The sequence below is a fragment of the Oreochromis aureus genome, linkage group 2 (assembly GCF_013358895.1).
Source record: "Oreochromis aureus strain Israel breed Guangdong linkage group 2, ZZ_aureus, whole genome shotgun sequence".
Classification (NCBI taxonomy): domain Eukaryota; kingdom Metazoa; phylum Chordata; class Actinopteri; order Cichliformes; family Cichlidae; genus Oreochromis; species Oreochromis aureus.
Window position 1 is genome coordinate 13,657,220 of NC_052943.1, and position 20,042 is coordinate 13,677,261.

Consider the following 20,042-nt stretch of genomic DNA (forward strand, 5'->3'; position numbering starts at 1 on the left):
CCAAATGGGAGCATCGGCGTCGTTTCTGGGTCCGGCGGCTCGCCGTAGATTTGGCGGGCGCTGCAAAACGTAAACAGAGGCAGCTGAAAAATGGAGGAAAGCAAGTCAGCAACACAAGTAGACAGTGCAGGTAAAACTGGTGCGAAAGATTCAGCTGAAAGTCAAGCTAATGAAGCGACAGGAGACGCTTCCTCACAGATGCCGAATAAACCGACAACGGAGGCGGAGGCTCGGTACAAGAGGATGAAGCTTTTTGACAAAGTCATGCAGAAGAGTCTGAACAAGTTTATCGAAGATGTCAGGTAACGTGTTGGGTTTTGTGTTTATTACCTTGTTTTTACGATAAACTATACGTATGCCATGATATTAACTTTGCACATAGGGTATAAAACGGGGGTGAGAGCTGGTTTAAACGTTTCTCACCAAACAGTTAAGAAAAAAGTGGTGGCCATTAAATAAACAGTAAACGAAGTGTGAATATTTCATTATTAGAACACATACAGTCTTAATTTATCTCAAATGAGCCAATAAAACTCCAGTATAATAACCTAGAATACCCCAAGAGTATATATAAGATATTTCCTCAATCTATCCCAAAAGTTGGGAACACATTGTGTCACAACACCTGAGGTATTAAAAACAACATAAAACAAAATAGCTTAAATACATTGGAACAGCGAAATTAATAAAAAAAAATATATGTAATACAATAAGGGACTTAAAAAGTAAAACTAACAACAAAGTAGAGGTATTTTGGTATAAAGTGAGAGTTTCTGATTACTATATATAGTGTTTTAGTCTCAAGAAGTGTTCTAAAAGCTTCATATTTAATGAACCTCAGCTTTAAAAAACAATCGATGAACAGCTTACTTGTAGTTCGTGTAGTCTGTTGTCGTTTCTATGGAAAAAAACAGAGGGAAGCTTGTTGGGAATTATGCAAAATCATAGGGTTTTTAATTTTTTTTTCTTTTTTTTTTAAATAAATAAATAAAAATAAGAGATGAAGGTTGGGCTGTTTTAGAGCCCTAGCATTTTTTTTTTCATTTTTATTTTTTTGTTATCTAGAAGACTACTTATGATCACTTATGATAAATATTGGACTTGAATTTGACATAATTCCTTTTAAGAAGTGTATTTTTTTTATCCTTGCACATATGAGACAGTGAGATAAATTGACAAAGGAATGATCCTGTGGTGTTTTTTAGTAAGAAATTTGTAATACAATGATTCAGAACTCTGGTTTGGATAAATTTAACACTTCAGACAGGCACTCTGTTATGATTATTTTTTATGTATTTTATTTTACTTACAGATGAAAATCAAACAATTCCACTGCTCTCCTGTCCTCCAAAAAAAGGCCTATGCAAACGTACTTTTAACATAACACAAGCAGTAGTGTCTTATAATGTTAATGATGTACGTATTCCTTAGCTATCATTTTCAGGAAAGGTCATATTTTGCTTCACTTTGTTCACTCTGTTCTCTCACAGTTTTAACAGATTCGCCAGCATGTTTCGTCCACTGTACAGTAAGAACCCTCAGAGGATGGAGAGCATTCACAAGCAGTTCATAGAGGAGCTGCGGGGCACCATACAGGTCTGTAGCACATTACATTAAAACCCTATATTTAAAAAAACAAATGGGAAGACTTCTGCCTCCTTTGTATTGTGTATTGCTTAGGCTGTATGTGTTGTACACTTTTTTTTGTTCCTATACATTGCATAAATGACATTTATTACATTTATGACATTTATTGTCAATTTCCTTGCTGATAGCAGTAAAATGAATATTACAAATTCTGCATCAAAACTAAATTTTTAGCATTTTATCATTCATCAGGACAAACAAAATAACATTCCTGGGCAAAACCAACATTTGTATAGCTGCCATATTCACTGATCTACTACTGGTCTTTATTTCACTTGTTTACATAAAAGTTTGTGTTTCCCTGCTCATGAAGGAAGATATCAACAGACTGATTGAAGAAGGCCAGCTAGAGTTAAAACTGAATGAGCTGGACAAACTAGAGAGAGCCACCAAGGACAGTCCAGACCCTGCATGGTCAGTAAACCGCTTTGAAAACACTTCAACTTCTGAAATCTTGAGCATTTAATTATATATGCTTTGTGCATTTTCTTATCAAACTGCTGAAATTCTCTCTTTTCTTATTTTTTATTTAATTAAACTAAATGGTGATAAAGTAACTAAGTGGAAATATTTTTTCATTAAATGTACTAACTGTATATTTAAGAATTTCATTTAGTCAGTGGATCAGATTGAAAGGGTAACTTTGCCTCTTTTATTATAGGTATATTGCCTTTCTTTACTACACTGCTTACACCACTGTGTTATTTCAGCCTTTTAACAATCAAAGCATTTTAATCCCTCATCATCTCAAATGTTGTCTTAGGCGACCAAGCGGGGTCCCTGAGCAGGACTTTTGCAGCTTTTTGATGCCTTACTATCAAAAGCAGGAGGCCTACATGCGACGGGAGCTGAAAAAGATTCAAGCAGAGAATGCTGCTCTAGCACAGAAGGTTCAGGGTGGAAGAGAGAGTATCAGTCAGACTGAACACCGAATTTCTGCTGCTGTTGATGAGTGGAAGGTGAGAGAGAAAGAGTAGATAATTGGCAGAATAGATATGACTTGTCCCTAATAAGATCCATGAATACATGTATATAGACCTTTTTTTTTTCATATTCTTACATTTGTGTGTATATACATCTTAGGTCCTTTTTGTATTATATTTTAAGATTTTGATTTATTTGTTATATTTTATGAAAAGCAAGTCAATGCACTGAAAATGCATTCTAATGCGCACTAACTGATGTTCTGAATAACAATAAAGTAGCTATTCTATTGTATTGTATTCTATGTTTCTATCATTCCTAATGAGGATGTTCAGTATATTTAGTCTCAGTGTAGCTTTAATGGTTTTATTTGGTAACTTGTTATAGAACATTTCTACTTGTAACATAAATAAATTGAGTGCTAATAGTTTTGTTATGTGTGTTCTTATCTCTCATTTTTAGGCATCAGTGACAGAGTTTGAAAGGCTGGCGTCATCTCTTTGCCCCGCTGATGTTTTTGATGTGTGATCTTCAAAATTACACAATATGTCCACTAACTTAATTGTACATAATGAGTTTGTTTACTGTGCCTGTTTGTTTGAAAATAAACACGACGTTTTGGAAATTCTTAGTGATTATAGTCCTGTATACACCGACAGTTACGGTACAGTGCGTGTTTGTTGCCTGTATTACGGTAAGTGGCCATGAAAAGAAGTGAGGAGCGGAGCACTTGACACTCGAATTCTCGTACAACAGCTTCCTCGCAAATAGCAGGCCATAAGCTAGAAGAGCCCGGCATTTTCTTAACATATAAATGTATTATTCAAGATAGATATGACGGAAATGTTTTCAACTCTTTTCGGGTCAAATGAAGCTCAGGGACCACCTGGTTCTTCGTCTTTGGGTTTTGGACCGGGGAAGCCTCCACCGCCTATGCCGCAAAATCAAGTTGCCATGGCGGGTCAGATACCACCGCAGCTCGGGGATGAAGGGCCTGCTCTACGGAAGCCTGGAGCCATGAATGAACCTTTCTATTTACTGCGGGAGCTGCCTGGTACTGATGAATTCTTGTAACTGTTGGGTGCTTTGTGATTAATTTGTCCTTTATTTAAAACTTTAGCCGAAATCTAAAGCTGCTTAAATAGTTTGTAAACAATACTAGCTCACGTAGGCTGACTAGCTGGTTGTGGGCTAACATTGAGTTAGCTGATTGTAGTTAGTAGCGATGTGTTTTTCAGTGAAGCGTTTATATTCAGTGTGTAACACAAATGCTTTATTTATTGATTTAACACCTTTTTGTGACTTAAAAATATGTTGTGTAACTACGGTTATTATCGGAATGAGCATCCCTGAAGTAGCACAGGTTCCCTTTGGAAATGGCCATCTATTTCACAAACATTTATGTACAGATTGGTTACAAATGATATGAATTTGATGTGTGTGCTTAGTGGGGAACGAGTTAACGGGAAACACCAACCTCATCACGCACTACAATCTGGAGCACGCTTACAATAAGTTCTGCGGGAAGAAGGTGAAGGAGAAGCTCAGCAACTTTCTGCCAGAGTTACCAGGTGGGTGCGAAAGTCACAGATGTGGTCAGATAACTGATTAGTAACAATCTTATAATGTTCAGTGTTGGACAGTAGCGGTAAAGCTTTGCTTTGATAGCTGTGAAACGTAATATTACAAAATATTTTAAAACCTGGGTTCTCACGGACCATTAGATACCGCTGACTGAAGTCTTTAAACTGAGTTTTACTAAAGGACACATTGACAACTGAGAGTTACACGAACTTGTTCGTATGAACAACCACTTGGAGAAAGTGGGAAAGGATAGCTCCCTTTTAAGTGGAAAAAACCTCCAGGAGAACCATGCTCCAGCTGGGGTGGTTAGACTGGTGAGGGGAAAATGGAGATGGTAGATAGCGCTAGGACAAAACAACCTATAGGAGGGAGTTCACATCGTATTGACATGCTGTAAATTAAAATACATGCCTCACATCTGTTTCCCCATGCACATTTTTTGGTCCACGCAAAGTGTCAGTTATACAAGTAGTCTATCCTCAACACCAGCCTGTTTCACAAGCTCTGATATGTTAATTGTTTGTCATTTTGGGTCATTTAATAAAGCCAAATTAGTTCTGAAATAATGAATTATAAGTGTAGGTGTCATTCATGGGCCTGAAGATCCCAATTATCTTATTGTGTGTTTTGGTTATGTAGTTTTAAGTGTACTACACAGGTCACCTTTTGTTATGAAACTAGCTGCAGAATAAACTCAGATTGGAAAAACACTTTGTAGTTTATCTTCAGCCATCTTCTGCTAGGGCACAGGACATAAACAATGTGATGTGATAGTAAAGATGAATGTAATACTCTAATCACGTCTCTTGTTTTGGGTCTTTATGAGTACTCTGATAATGGAGCTGTTAAACCAAGAGCCACAACTAGTTAATACAGATATAACATATTAGTGGGGATATATGCTTCAGTGGGAATTTTATGCGTAGCTACATCATAACTGCAAACTTCTCTTAAAACGTTATGACATAACCTGACATGCACCTCCCATAGAAATTTAACTACACGTCAGATCGATGCAGTCTGAAACTATTGTGATTCCTCCTGTGCATTTCCAGCTACTTTTCTGCTGCACAATTTATCAGTGAGAGAATCATCATATCAATATAAGGAATAATAATCATAACATCAGTATAAAGACTCACAAATGTCACCAAATTCCTGGAGGGATATTGTTGAAACTATCAGAATGGAGTGAATGTACAAAAAAGTGGAAAAACTAGAGGGATGCATGTGGAAAAAAGAACTGATCACAACAAAGAGTGGGGACCCAGTAGGGGGAAAAAATTGCAGCAGTTTATTTGTTTCCTTCTCTTTTGATTTGAATATTTAATTAAATTTACCTGTGAACACAGCTGAGCACTTATGTTTTGACCTTTCCTGCTTCTCTGCAGGTATGATTGACTGTCCGGGCACACAGGACGGCAGCTCATTACGCTCTCTGATTGATAAGCCTCCAGTGTGTGGAAATTCCTTTAGCCCACTGACTGGCGCTCTGCTAACAGGCTTCAGACTACACACAGGACCGGTACATACTACACAATACAATGCAGTATAAAGTTCACGCGGACATTTTCAACGTCCTGACTGACACTGATTATTCAAATTTAACTGACATTTAAATGATCTTAATTCTCATATGTGCATATTAAGTACGCACCTAATTTTTCATCACATCTTTGCAGCTCCCAGAACAGTACAGACTGATGCACATACAGCCTCCAAAGAAGAAGAGCAAGCACAAGCACAAACACCATCGACCGCAGGATCCATTACCACAAGGTATGATATAAATTGATCCACATGCATGTCTGCGAAGAGGTACAGATATTATCATTTCAATAACCTGTCTTATTTTGATGTCACAGAAACGCCGTCAGACTCTGATCCCAAGAAAAAGAAGAAAAAGAGAGATGATGATCCCGATCGCAAGAAAAAGAAGAAAGACAAGAAAAAGAAGAAGGTAAGACCATTTGTCAAACCTTACCTGAACTACGGTAGTTAGACCGATCTCATTATTATAGTCACTTCAGTTTTATTTTAATTTCTGTATTTTTTTTAATTATTATTTTTTTTAAAGGCTACTTTTCTCTGATCTCTTATTCACAAGGGATCGACACTTCAAGTAGCTCCTCGTATTTGAGTCGGCAGATCTATTTATTTATTTATTTTTTAAACCAAAAACCCTTCCTCACACAAAAACAAAGGGATTTGTGTCTCTTATCAAAAGTGAGGATCTTCCACTTTTTAGGCAAATATGTAAACCGTTAGATGTTTGCAAATGTATCATTTGACCTTAATTCAGTGGAAAACACTAAATGTGCAAAAAGTCGAGGGATCTGAATGCTTTAACTACATGACCATGATGATACCTGCATGTACACTTCTCAACCAAAAGAAAAAGTTGAAATCGCACTATTTTAACATTTTATTGAACTGGAGCTTTGATGACTAAATTTATCTACTTCCAGAGTTGTGCAGGCTTTTCACCAATCCAGTGGTGGCCAATCCATGTGTAGAAACGATTTCTCATACACAGTTTGAGCCCATTGAATCCTGGCATTTTCATTTTGGAATAAGAGCCTCCCATCAAAAAATTAATTGGTGGAAAATCCAGTCATTAAGTATATCCAGGTTTTTGGCTGACATTCTTTTTTTTCTTTTTAGAAACTTAAAGTTGCTACATAACATTTGTCAACCTGACCAACTGAACCAACCCCAGATCATAACACTGCCCCCACAGGATTGTGCATTAAGTATGGGCTCAAAATGTGGTCATAAATATTTTGTACTTGTAAATCAGGATTTGTATGTGTAAAAAGAATTTGTGCGTGCGTAAAAAAGATTTGTATGTGTAAAAAAGATTTGTGTGTGTGTAAAAAAGATTTGTATGTGTAAAAAGAATTTGTGCGTGCGTAAAAAAGATTTGTATGTGTAAAAATAATTTGTGCGTGTGTAAAAAAGATTTGTATGTGTAAAAAGAATTTGTGCGTGCGTAAAAAAAGATTTGTATGTGTAAAAAAGATTTGTGTGTGGACTTAGCCAAAAACCCCCCTGCAAGTTACAAGTACGAATTTTGACCCTATTTTTCTTCCTGTCATCTGATTGGTCAATGTCATGTCAATCACAAATGTAACAATCCAATCAGAGAACAGATGGGTTTGGCTGTCGGAGGGCACTTTTTTGAACTGCAGGTCCTTGAAGGGAATAAATGCCCTTTTACATGCCAACCCAGCGTTTTCCTTTATCACCACGAAGGAAAACAGTCTGTGGTCGTCCGAGTTTGGTGATTTTTGTGTCACAGGTCTACGTGCTTTATACAGGGACTTCCACAGCCTTTTCAACAGCGCTGCGGACCGCGGGGGGGCAGTGTTTTGGAAATGACAGTCTTCATTACAAAGCTTTCTTCGTTATGAATTAGCATACATGTTTTTATTGAACATTTGAAGAACTAGCAAAAAAACCAGAAACTGTTGTAGAGGACATAAAGTCAGAGATAGAAACGACAAGGAGCAGGTGCATCTAGTACAGGTAGAGCTGCTGCAAAAACCCACAGAGCTCAGCAGCCAGCGCAACAAATTCTGGATCCTTTGCTTTTAGTTAGCAGTTAGCATTAGCAGCACATCCTGCGTCCGATGTGAAAGGACCTTTATGCTGCGCACTGTGACTCACAGCAATGGTCCCGAATCAGCCCTGACTTTGTGTTAAACTAATCCTAAAGTAATAATGGTATTTCTAACCACTGACATACCACAACTTTATCCTTTCAACAGCTGCTGAAAGTAAGGGGACCTAGCTGCTATCGGATATTTATATAGAGATCCTCCAGCTTCAAACTGTATTACCCTTCAAGGACCTGCAGTTCAAAAAAGTGCCCCTCCGACAGCCAAACCCATCTGTTCTCTGATTGGATTGTTACATTTGTGATTGACATGACATTGACCAATCAGATGACAGGAAGAAAAATAGGGTCAAAATTCGTACTTGTAACTTGCAGGGGGGTTTTTGGCTAAGTCCACACACAAATCTTTTTTACACATACAAATCTTTTTTACGCACGCACAAATTCTTTTTACACATACAAATCTTTTTTACACACACACAAATCTTTTTTACACATACAAATCTTTTTTACGCACGCACAAATTCTTTTCACACATACAAATCCTGATTTACAAGTACAAAACTGATTTACAAGTACAAAATATTTATGACCACATTTTGAGCCCATAGTTAAGCACCAGGCATGATTTATGCATCACTTCATCTGCCTCTCTTCTTACACCTGTAAGATGTGCCCATCACTCTGGAACAGATTAAATTTCGGCTCATCAGACCACATGACCTTTTTCCATTCCTTCAGATTTTGGTCTTTATTCCTTCCTAGCAAGTTATTTTCTCCCCAGTTAGCCTCACCGATAAGTGATTTTCTTAAGGCTACACAGCTGTTTAGCCCCATTCCCTTGAGTTATCTTAAAATTGTGCATGTGGAAATTTTCTTAGGTTAACTAAAAAAAGATAACCATGACTTCTAATGCTGATTTTTGTTTATTAGAATTCATCAAACATTGTAAGTGATCCCTGATCAAAATAACTAAGCTTTTTTACAATAATGCATTGAACAGTTCTTAATCTTCTCTGCTTTAACCTGCTAAACCAGTTGACATTTAGCAATATTCTGCAAAAACCAGGTCCATATTTTCTCCACAGTTTGTCTTTTCTGAGACACCAACTCTTTAAACAAGATCATTAATTGTGTGTGTGTGAACCTCAATTTTAAAACCATTTGGGAGCCCATTGCAGATGTAACCTCTCTAAACTCCTGCTTCATGTCACTCAGCAGCAGTGAAGACCACACCTGTATTCATCCTATAAGTGTCACAACTCTGTTTCTGCCCCCCCCCCACAGAACCGCCACAGTCCAGACCACCCCGGCCTCGCTGGATCACAACCCAACAGCAACAGCCTCAGATAGACAGCCCACTGTGTGCATGCCTGTGTTTGAATGCGTGACTTTTGTAAGAGGATGTGTGTGTATTTTACAAGTAATTGTATTATTAAGAGTATGTTTAAAGAGAGAAACAAATGTATGGTGTGCGAGAGAGTGAGCTGTGACAGGATGTGATGCAAAGATTGATTTCAGTACAGTGTAAAAGGCAGATAAGCTGTGTGGTGTTGTGGATGACAACGTGTGTATGTCTCTCTTTAAATATGTTGTAATATCTTTTGACCGTAATGCCAAAATTAAATAAACTTTGGTTACTATCTTGTGTCTCGGTTTGTCTTAGATTACGATCAGGTTTAAAATAATGACCACTCTGGCAATGTCTTGGCATTTATTCATACATCAAATGCACATGCTGGTTATAGTGATGCAAGATTTAATTTAGCTACGCAGCATTTCAACACTAATCATGGAGGCAGTTTATCTAACAGTCTTTACAGATACAGCAAAGGACGTTTTCAAGACTGTCAAAGGCACAGGTTAAATTCAAGGTGGCAACTACTAATCAAATATAAAGACAAAAGCAGAAGTCATTAACTTTTCAGACAGCTACTTACACGGATCTATAATACAACAGATGGTTGTTAAATATTTTAACATAAGAAGGACACAAAGAAATGACAAAAGTAGAACTTCAAACTTTCAAATACTAATCTATACAAAGTAATAAAAATTTCAGCCTCTATGAAGATTAAAGGTGAGTTAACAACAAATTGGACTTTACTGCAGAGCTAGTGCATAGTTGATATTAAGGCATTCCTGGTGGGGATTTATGTTCCTATACTAGCAACTGTTATCACAGTCCCTAAAGAGGTCTTTGGTTCAGAGCAGCGTGTGGGGAACTTCAGGCCTCAAGGGCCGGTGTCCTGCAGGTTTTAGATGTGTCGTTGATCCAGCACGGCTGATTTAAATGAGTAGTTCATTATCAGGCCACTGGAGAACTTCAAACCATGTTGAACTTAGCCATTTAAATCAGTCGTGATGGATCAAGGACACATCTAAAACCTGCAGGACACCGGCCCTTGAGGCCTGGAGTTCCCCCACCCCTGGTTTAGAGAGTAAGCGGTTTGCTAGAGGCATTAATCTTGCCTTCACTTCCATTGCAAAGATAGCAGCACAGGCACAAAGCTGAAATAAAAACCTCACGTCTAAGCAAGCATGCAAAGAGTCAAGCAGCTGAACACGTCCTATGACCAGGAAAATGGTGTATAAATAAAATGACAATACATAACGGAAAAATCTACTGAAAGCTGCCCAGGCATTGAAATGGATTGAATTAAAACAATTAAAAATATACATCAAAGCTGATTGGTGCTGTAATTTGTGCACATTTGTGCAGAACAAACATGTACACAACACAATGACACAAGGTCATGTGGATCATGTACACAACACTTTGGAATAAAAATAAATGTTTTTTCCCGCCGTTGGCTGAGACCACGTGCTGCAGCTAGATGTGTTTTTATCAAGTTAAAAATCACATTTACAACAAACAAGTTTGACCCCAGCCACTTCCTCAGTCTTCGCTTAATATACTGTACACAAAAATGTTAAGCAAGCGGCAGATCATAAAATACAAGTCACACCTCACACTTATTTACAAGACAATTTGCTGGAGGATGTTTTCTTTTCCTGCAATACAAAACTGAGCTGAATAAACATTAAATCACCCGAGCTTCCTTTAGAATAGGCCCGCTACAAAATAACATTAGCTGATAATGAAGCGCTTCCCTTTTTAATACTACAGAAATTATAAAAACTACACTTCAATACACATTTTATACACACACTAGTTCATTTCTGTGCATAAAGTAGTACAAAGTGTTCCCAAACACTGACACTGTGCGTCAAAATTACCAAAACCCATCCCGGTCGTTCCTATAGATGTATATATTTATAAAAGAGTCCAGAAATGTGAGGGGCAAATAAGCTGGTTGAACTTCATGTCTGAATCACACAAGGAGAAACCTCTCTTTTCAGCTCGGGGTATTTTAATTTAAATGAAAATGCTGGATTGGGTGTGTTAAATGCTGGATAGGCAAAGGAGTCTGTTAAAGAGCGACAGTCCCAAAAAAAAAGAAAGAAAAGTAAATGGAGGTAGATGTGGTGTCCGCCTGTGTGTTTCAATCAGAGAAAGTTTGTGAAGAGCTGAAGTTCTCATAAATATTGAAATGTTCAAATCGTCTAGGTCTTTAGGATTTTTTTTCACATGCATTAACAGTGTCTTATTTTGTTTTTTTTTTTTTTTTTTTTTTTTTTTTTTTTAGAGTTTGTTGGAGACTACAGTAGAAAAAGCACTATTAATCTACACTTTAGACCACCTACACATTACACTTACAGTAGCTTCTTGGCCTGCCACGAAGCTCCTGGCGTACAGTTTTTGTGCTGATGTTAATGTGAAAGGAGGTTTGGAACTCCAGAGTTATCAAGTCAGCTTGTTGGCACATTTACACATTATGCGCCTCTGCACTCAATAGTCCCACTCTATAACTTTATTTGGTTTACCATGTATTAACTGAGGTTCCTAAACGCTTCTGCTTTGCAATAACCCCTTTTACAACTAATCATGGAATATATAAATAAAGAAATCCCACAAACTGACTGGTGGTAACAAAGGCATCCTATTACAGCACTGTGCTTAAATTCAGTGAATTCCATAAAGCGACCCATTGTTTCACAAATGTTGGTAAAGGCAGGCCGCTGGCGAGGCGCGTGACTTTATACACCTGTGGCACTGGGACTGGAAACACCTGAATTCAGTTTTTGAAAGGCGTCACTTATTACTTTTGTCCGTATAGAGGACTAAATGTTTGAATCCTAAAATACTGAACAGGAAGTGTAACTTAATATCTTCGAGCAGTTCTTTGGTGTTAACTAGTATTGTCATGATTATAAGTCTTTGAAAACTATATCATAGTATTTCAAGTACCGTGATATCAAATGAAATCCATGGCTTTTTAAACACACTAACTTGGCTCCTTGACCTAGACCAAAATAAATAAAATAACAAAACAAGTGATGACAAATCTCCCTAAAATACAAACATGTGAGATATCATATTCTTTCTGATGTGGTTTGTTACGAGGAGAACTAGCACCAGCTTAAAAAAAAGAAAAAAACAAAACAAAACTTAACATAACTTTGTGGTTGCTTATTTCAAAGCTAATCCTACTGTCCCCCCTATCCTCAGCTGTCGTGTTCTCTAAGCATCTATAGCAGCGAAGCCATTAGTGTGAGGTTTGCAGCCATTGGCGGTAGTGTGGTTGAGCGCCTCCATCTCCTGATCAGCAGCCAGCTTTTCTCTGGCCTTCTTTTCCCTCGTCAGCTGTCTGCAGTGCCAGAACAGGTAACCTGGCAACAGGAAGCCAGTAAAGGAGAAGATCAGCAGGCCGAGGTTGATCTGCAGGAAAGGAGGATGAGGAAGATGGACAGTTGTAATTATGATTCACATTGTCAGGCCATAATTAAAATTTCAAGTTTCAACTGTGACTATTTTTAAACTACAGGAAGAAAACTTTAAAACTGTCTGAAACCAATTGAGACAATAACCCATATAAATCAAATGACATTTAACATGTAGCAAGGACTGGTCAACTGAAAACAACACCAACAGTTTAAATCTCAACCTTTCTCGCATCCTATTCTAGCCAATTATGCAGCTTATTCTTCGAAAACAGCCTTTCTAACTCTAAGTTTTTATTTTTTTTAGGGGGGCATTCCTAAAAGACTACTTTCTTCTGATTGGCTGGCCCTCATCTGGCTTCCATAAACAGAACCCTAGGCTTGTAAGCCCCTCCTCTTTATCTCAGGCATGGTAAGAGCTTTAACACAATAACCTTAAAGAAAATTCCCCCTTAAGACCAGCCTGAAGTCAGAAGATTTGGCTAACTTTTACTTACCAATGTAAGCAAACACTGCAACAGTAAATATATCAAGGGGAAAAAAAGGGACACGTATAATTTGTCTCCTTTAAGCATAGTGATGGTTTGTGCTAAAATGCTAATGTTACAGTGCTAACATTCTCAAAATAACACAATGTTTAATATGTTCACAGGCTAGTTTAGCTGCAGTAAACAAAAGAAGCAGAAGGGAATGTCTTAAGATTTGTAACTCATGTGACACCCAAACTCAGTACAATTCATCCTGAGGGAAGCTTAAATATTTTTGCTATATTTCATATTATACTTGCTGAATATCAACCTACTATGTGGCTCTAGATAAAACATTTACAGGTGATCAGAGTGATTAGGACTCATTATGTTTGAAACCTGAATGATTGTTTTAACATACACTGAGTGGTCATGTGGACATTTCGAGGTGAATCAACATGATCCAATTTAAGATTACCATTTGGCCTCTTCAGTCTTCACTTACTCAGTGCACTCATTACCTAATGAAATTAATGTGTATAAAACTGTAGCTAACAAATGCAAATTCATTTCATTTACAATTTCAGTTATCCCATGGATAGTTGGTGCCGCAATAAACAATGCTGAGAGCTTTTTATGGGCGTCTCATTGTGAAGTTTGCAGGCATGCAGAGAAAATGTGTTTTCTCACCCAGTAGGGGTCTCCTTTCAATGGTCCAACCATGGCGATGAAGAGTGGCTGCTGCAGCAGAGCGACCACAGCGCTGATCATGGACTGGAGGCCTGTCAGCGTGCCAAAGTGGTTGGACGGGTAGCTGTGGGAAAGATTTAGTGGTTAGCGTGAAATGCCAAGTGACAATAGGCTGACAATACATAAAATAAAAACAGCTGATTTAATGTTGGAAACACAGCATCTATGTTGAAATGCAGGATTTAGTGCCAGAGAGAGCTTGTTTTCATGCTGATGCTGATACAATGACATAATTATGCATGTCATACTGAATAAGTATAAAATGTATAAAGCAATGCATAAGCTGAAAGGTTGCAGTTTGTGGTCTCCGGGCACACAATACAGGATCCCCCCTCCTTTTGTTACCACATCTGGTTGCTTTTATCACACTGTAAAGCTGCGCTTTTTGGTGTTTATATGGTGTTAGATAATCACACTAAATGGGTCAGAAAAGAGTCCATTGTCTCATTTCCAAGATTAAGTGAAATCCTAGTTGTCTTATTAATGAACCGGATACTCAACATATGTTGACTTTGATGAGCACTTCTTCCAGTTATTACATCACTTAAATGATTGCCAAGTGATTTAAAAATTAGTTTTTTGTGAAACTTTGCATGTGATTGTGTTGTACAAAGATTTATCAGCACTTACACAGCAGCATAAAGACCTCCACAGCAGGAGTGGATGAAGCCTCGGACCATAGTGTGGAGGATGAAGGTCAAGATCTAAGGTTGAAAAGAGATGGAAAAAGTAAGGGAATTAATGCATCAGACTAATTATTGTTGTATCGTTGTTGTCACAGAATAAGGCGTTACCTGTAGAGGCAGGTTGTCAATGAGGCAGCAGACTCCAAATGCAATTAGCAGCAGGTTAGTGAGGATGAACGCCCTCATTGCATTTGTCACCTTCTGAATTTTACGGTCTCTTTTGGGTCGACTGGTGAGCCTGATGAGAACACAGGCAAAGAAGTTCCCATCACAACATACACAGTGTGTGCTTCTCATATATAAATGGCCTCGTCAGTCTAGTCAGTCCTTCTCCATCGTCCTACATTCATGTCTTTACTGTCAAATTACCCAATAAAGGCAAAAAATAAATGAATGTTTATTCCCAAATCTGTCAAGTTTCTCTGCACATACCTCTGTTGTGTGCCTGAGGGGACTGTCTGATCCTCTTCACACTCCCTCATCTTCCAGTCCATGATGTAGCCAATCAGAGGACATGTGACCAGACACAACAGCTGTAGCACGCCAAAGGTGGACGAGTAGAAACCCACTGAAAGACAAAACATTAAATTAAGAGGAGACAAAATAACAAAGATAACAAGTTTCAGTTTAAAGCCTTATTACTACAGTGCTCACCTTTTTCTTCTGCCTCCTTGGCTAGCTTGCCAGACGCTGGAAGATACATATAATAAAGAGCATTTCTGTCAGTACTGCTCAAAGGTTTTTAACAGTATTGTAAATACTGACTGTGTTTAAGGGTTGGACACTCACGGTGCTCTTCTCCATGGGTGATCAGGAACTCCAGCATCTTGTTCATTGCCCCCATATAAAAGATGATTCTCAACTGGGACATCCCCATGGTAACCAGACTCCAGAGGAAGATGGGAGAAAACACAGACCGACGGAAAGGAACCGCATCTGTGAGAGGACGAGTGTTTTTATTTTCCTGTAATGATTGTGATGGAAATTCAGGAGAACTGGTTCAGATTTCTAACTTTTACCGTAAACCTTGTGGGAGATCCAGTCTGTCAGTTATATCACACAAATAAATCAGTGGTTCTCAGCCCGAGATGTGCAAGACGTGAGGTACTTTTCTATTTTGTCTACAATTTTATTATCTGAGGGGTTGCAAGATGATTAATAGGACAGACTTTTATTGTGGCCACAATACAAAAGGTGTATGACTGCGAGCATTGTGGCTGTGTGTGTGGATACACTTGCATTACTCATTTTGGGGGACCTATATCCATACAGTCACACATGTGTGGGGACTCTGTATTTTTTGGGGTCAAAAAGCAAGACCCCATAAGACAAACCTTAAAATTTTACAGTTGGAAAAATGTAGTTTTACCCACAAAACTATAATGTACTATATTCTCCTCCAAAGTGGCACAACTGTGTTAAATGGTAAAGGGGTTCTTATATAGCACTTTTCTACTCAAGCACTCAAAGCACTTTAAAAATTTAAATTGCCTCAATCACATTCGGACAAGCACTGTTTTTTATACCCAAGTGCTTTCTCTACCCAACATTCAGAATATTCAGCATTGAACCACCAACTTTTTAATTAGTAGATGACCTGCTCTACATCCAATCTATTTACCTCAATATAGATTGGTACTTGTATAGTGATTCACTATAAACTGCAGAAGGAAAAGAGGACAGATTTGTTGACCTACTGGGTGCAACCTCATGTCCATTAGCAAGCTTCTCTGTGGAGTGTCGGACGTCTCCGTTTTGGTGGCTCAGTCTCTCACCAACAACCTTCTGCTCAGATGAAGGCGGCTCTTGAACATGGAGGATCTTACTGTTATCAATAAACAGGAGGGTTTCAATTACGGAGTTACGGTTGTCATCAACAGTTACTGTATGAATATTAAAAAACAAAAACAAACAGACCTGTAGTCCACCTCTTCAGGTGTTGGAAAACCTTCTTTGGGCCAGTTAACAAAACAATTTATGAAGACAAATGCGGCAAGACCCGCCCACGTCCACATGATCACCGTGAACGACACGCCTGCGTCGTAGATGGCCTGGGAGGAAAAAAAGGGGATGTTGTTATGTTTTTACACTCATGTTTCACTTGGTGTGCTCGCTCACTGTTTTTTTTTTTTTTTTAAAACCACATGGCGGAAACAGAACAAGCTGTAAACACAACACCGACATTATCACCTTGTAAAGTTTTTACCAGACACATTTATGCATTTATTTACAGTGGTGTACCTTCGATGTTTATGCCTTATAACTCCATCCATAACATTTTTAACATTTCAAAGGCACTCTGAAGTAGACTCACAGTTACAACTCCACCCGGTTTATGTGAGAAATTCATCTAAGTGTGTAACTTTAACGGTGTATTTGTTAACATATCCTTAATTTACCTTGACTCCAGGGAAGGTGACCGCAGAGGAAGCGTAGGAGCCGATCATCAGAGACATTATGGTGGAGCTCAGGGCACCAAACATGTTGGGGAGCTGCAGGCACAGGGAAATGTAGACAAAACAGACATGGTCACATATAAAAACATTCACAGTGGTCCATGGACTACCCGGAGTTCATCATTTATTTTAGTGAAGGTTCACTATGCTATTTTGCCAGCAGAGGGCAGTGGTCTGCTTTGTGTTAGCAGGACGAACTACTGAACACTGATGAGGTTGCTCCTAACAGCAGCGGTTCACTGCTCTACCCTGCAGCGTTTGCACCCAGTAACACTTCTCTCTTCCTGCCGAGCAGACTCATTAAAAATATTAGTTTCCATGTCAAAACAAAGAAGAAATGAAGACATGGCCCCATGGCTCATTAATGGATTATGCTATACTTAGAAACATCGTTATCCTTGCAATTAAAACAACAAAATTCAAACTATTTCATACTTGACTAGGTTCCTCTGACCAAGCATGAGTTGAAAGGGGACAAGGTGGTGGGCATTAGGCACTAGGACACCATATATTAGGTCAACCTATTTACAGTGACAAGGAGCTTAGCAAACGCAACAGTGACCTATTGTGCTTGTAGCACAGTAAGTGTCCTTTTAATTAGAGTTTTAAATGGGTTAATCGTGATTATAAAAATCACATGTGTAGGATTTTAATTGTGCTGGATGACAAGCTTGCTATTCTCTCTCTCTCTCTCTCTCTCTCTCTCTCTCAATGACCACAGTTTTCCAAAACTCCTGCAAGCGTCACCTAATCTCCCTACACCGTCAGTGCCACTGTTGTCTCCCAGACAGTTTCCACACCCTTACAGTGACGTTATCAAGGCAGAGAGCATTTATTAAACATACAGGAGCACAACATCGACCTCCTAACATTCTTATTGGGAGATGACGTGTAGAAATATAGAAAAATTTTAATGCGAAAAATCATTATCTCTGTAAGTTATTTAAACCTCTATTAATTAAGAATGAGCTGAAAACAACACCAGCTTAGGCTGCTTAGAAAGTTGATACGGCTGACTTGGACGCAAATTGCTTCAGTTTGCACAACCAGTCAACATGGTGCAACATCAGCATTTTATTTGGAGTCATGTGTTACAAGCTCTGAAGTTTAAATCCAATATTCACTCTACTTTCCCTACCCTCTCCACCAAATCCTTAGTGAAATATCAAGCGATGTTTGCTAGCGTATCTCTAACTTCGCTTTGTATTTGCTAGTGCATCAGCAAGTGTACACAAGGCTTTTCATTGGAAACAGCTGCACCGAGATAGCGGTGAGAACCAAAGCAGTAAAGTTGTGGGTTGGGAAAACCTAAAATAATTTGTAAGAAGAGTATAAACCTCTGTAGAGCTAAGAAAATCTGTTTATAATCTTACATTATACATAGTTATTTGAGCAAATGTTGGTTAAAAAATATTAATTATAGTACCTTTAACAGATTACAGATCCCTTCTAATTACTATAAATTTCCTTATAGCACATTCTGCAGTTCTTAATTTTCCCATCACTCAGACACACTGGGATTCAGAGCTGCATAGAAAAGGGTTTCCAGGAGATTTATACCAAATATCGAAATTCCTACAAATATTTTTGGTCTTTGTGCCAAACAAGATGTAAGGTGGAAGGTGTGGGTGAGAGGTGTGCTTTTTTGGTCCATCTGTGAATTTTGTCTGCTGTCCTGAGATTACATAACTGTGACGATGTGCAAGCTGTGGTGCCTGCGCTTTATCGAGGAAGCATGAGGTCACTTCAGTTGCTGACACCGAGATGTTGGCAGGTAAACAGGAAAGAAAAGCTTTCCTGAGGATGTTCGAGAAGAGAGTCTGCCTATCTGAGTGAGATGAGAAAAAAACAACAACAAAAAAAACAAACAAACAAACAAACAAAAACAAAAAACGCGAGAACACCCGTCCTCATTCAGCACTTCTGAGAACTGAAATACTTCACAGCTCGTCTATGCACATAAGGTCTGCAGTGCTGTGGAAGTTTATGGAATGTGGGAAACGGGGCCCTCCGAGCTTGCATCTCATGTTGTAAGATGTCAGGTTACCAAATATGGAAAGTGCAAATGTCTATCCGCTACCTCTGTGTTCTGTCAGATCCTTTTAAATAAATATTTTCTACAGTGCCTTGCAACACTTATGCATGCGAATGCTGCTAGGAGGATGTGGACACAAATGCATGACTGTATGGACGCACACACAGGGTCAAAATCACACACACACATACAAAAAAAAAAAAAAAAAAAAAAGGATTTAGCCATTCACTTGCCACAGCTAATGAGTTCAGGCTCTACTCCTGCCGTGCTCACTCACTTGGGTGTTGTAAGGCTTTGGCACTGAGTTTAATTAAGACTTTAATCACTGGAAGAATGGGCCAAATAGCAGATTAATGAGCAGTGAAATTTTGAAAGACAGATGCAAGAAGGGAAAGTGGGAAAGGATAAAAAAGGAGAGGAAGACAGACAGATGGGAGTATAAAATCAGCAAGGACATCTGTGACAAAGACACTGGCATTCTCACACTCACTCACTCACTCACTCATTCATACACACACACACACACACACACACACACACACACACACACACTATAAGATTGTTGGCTTATGTATCTGTGTATTTTCTCATTTTTGTGTTCCAGGTGCTGAATGTTTGTTTTGTCTTTTGTGTCTTACAAAAAAAAAGACAGGTAGCAGGAGTAAAACTTTTTGTGTTTCATCTCCCAACACTACATTTGCAGAGCCTCCCTTTGTGGAGATCCCAGCAGGAAACCCTAAATTGAAGCCCAGACTTCTTTTTGCTCCCTCTCTCAGTGTTTGCAGTTTGGTCAAACTGTCAACCTCAGAGTGTTAGCAAAGCCTCAAAAGCCTGCTGTAGTGGACTTGTATAAAGACTAGGGACTTTTTAATATTAGGGTATGTACGATAATGACCTTTTTCCCCACAATTCCCTGAAGTTGCTTCTATTCACTGAGTCAATTTAAAATAGGTCAGAAGCAGACTGACAACTATCACAGTCATTACATGGAACATGCTTTAACAGAAGTAGCTGCATTGTCTAATCGCATGCCAGTGGTAAAGTATTTGCATTGTCAGTTGCAGGCCAGGCTTCATTCCTTTAAAAATT

At 38.5% G+C, this 20,042-nt stretch overlaps 3 protein-coding genes across 4 annotated transcripts in view; 2 read left to right on the forward strand and 1 right to left on the reverse strand.

The window, feature by feature from the left end:
* The first annotated feature begins 8 nt into the window (after positions 1–8).
* si:dkey-6i22.5 (polyamine-modulated factor 1) lies at positions 9–3,196 on the forward strand. The gene is made up of 5 exons (XM_031737753.2): positions 9–302; positions 1,491–1,596; positions 1,961–2,061; positions 2,411–2,606; positions 3,034–3,196. Exons 1-5 carry the CDS (start codon positions 91–93, stop codon positions 3,097–3,099), a joined length of 681 nt encoding a protein of 226 aa, XP_031593613.1. The 5' UTR covers positions 9–90; the 3' UTR covers positions 3,100–3,196.
* A 209-nt stretch (positions 3,197–3,405) lies between these two features.
* Positions 3,406–9,417, forward strand: med19a (mediator complex subunit 19a). The gene is made up of 6 exons (XM_031755798.2): positions 3,406–3,625; positions 4,020–4,142; positions 5,547–5,680; positions 5,838–5,934; positions 6,021–6,115; positions 9,062–9,417. Exons 1-6 carry the CDS (start codon positions 3,406–3,408, stop codon positions 9,125–9,127), a joined length of 735 nt encoding a protein of 244 aa, XP_031611658.1. The 3' UTR covers positions 9,128–9,417.
* A 57-nt stretch (positions 9,418–9,474) lies between these two features.
* slc43a1a (solute carrier family 43 member 1a) overlaps positions 9,475–20,042 on the reverse strand; it is a 43,583-nt gene continuing 33,015 nt past the window's right edge. For both annotated transcript variants that reach the window (XM_031755687.2, XM_031755610.2), the window contains exons 6-15: positions 16,862–16,954; positions 16,380–16,513; positions 16,160–16,287; positions 15,252–15,398; positions 15,117–15,152; positions 14,895–15,030; positions 14,571–14,700; positions 14,407–14,480; positions 13,717–13,840; positions 9,475–12,557 (exon numbers count right to left, since the gene is read on the reverse strand). In XM_031755687.2, coding sequence (XP_031611547.1) covers positions 12,360–12,557; positions 13,717–13,840; positions 14,407–14,480; positions 14,571–14,700; positions 14,895–15,030; positions 15,117–15,152; positions 15,252–15,398; positions 16,160–16,287; positions 16,380–16,513; positions 16,862–16,954 — 1,200 coding nt within the window. In that variant the 3' untranslated portion in view covers positions 9,475–12,359. The remainder of the gene's footprint in view (positions 12,558–13,716; positions 13,841–14,406; positions 14,481–14,570; positions 14,701–14,894; positions 15,031–15,116; positions 15,153–15,251; positions 15,399–16,159; positions 16,288–16,379; positions 16,514–16,861; positions 16,955–20,042) is intronic.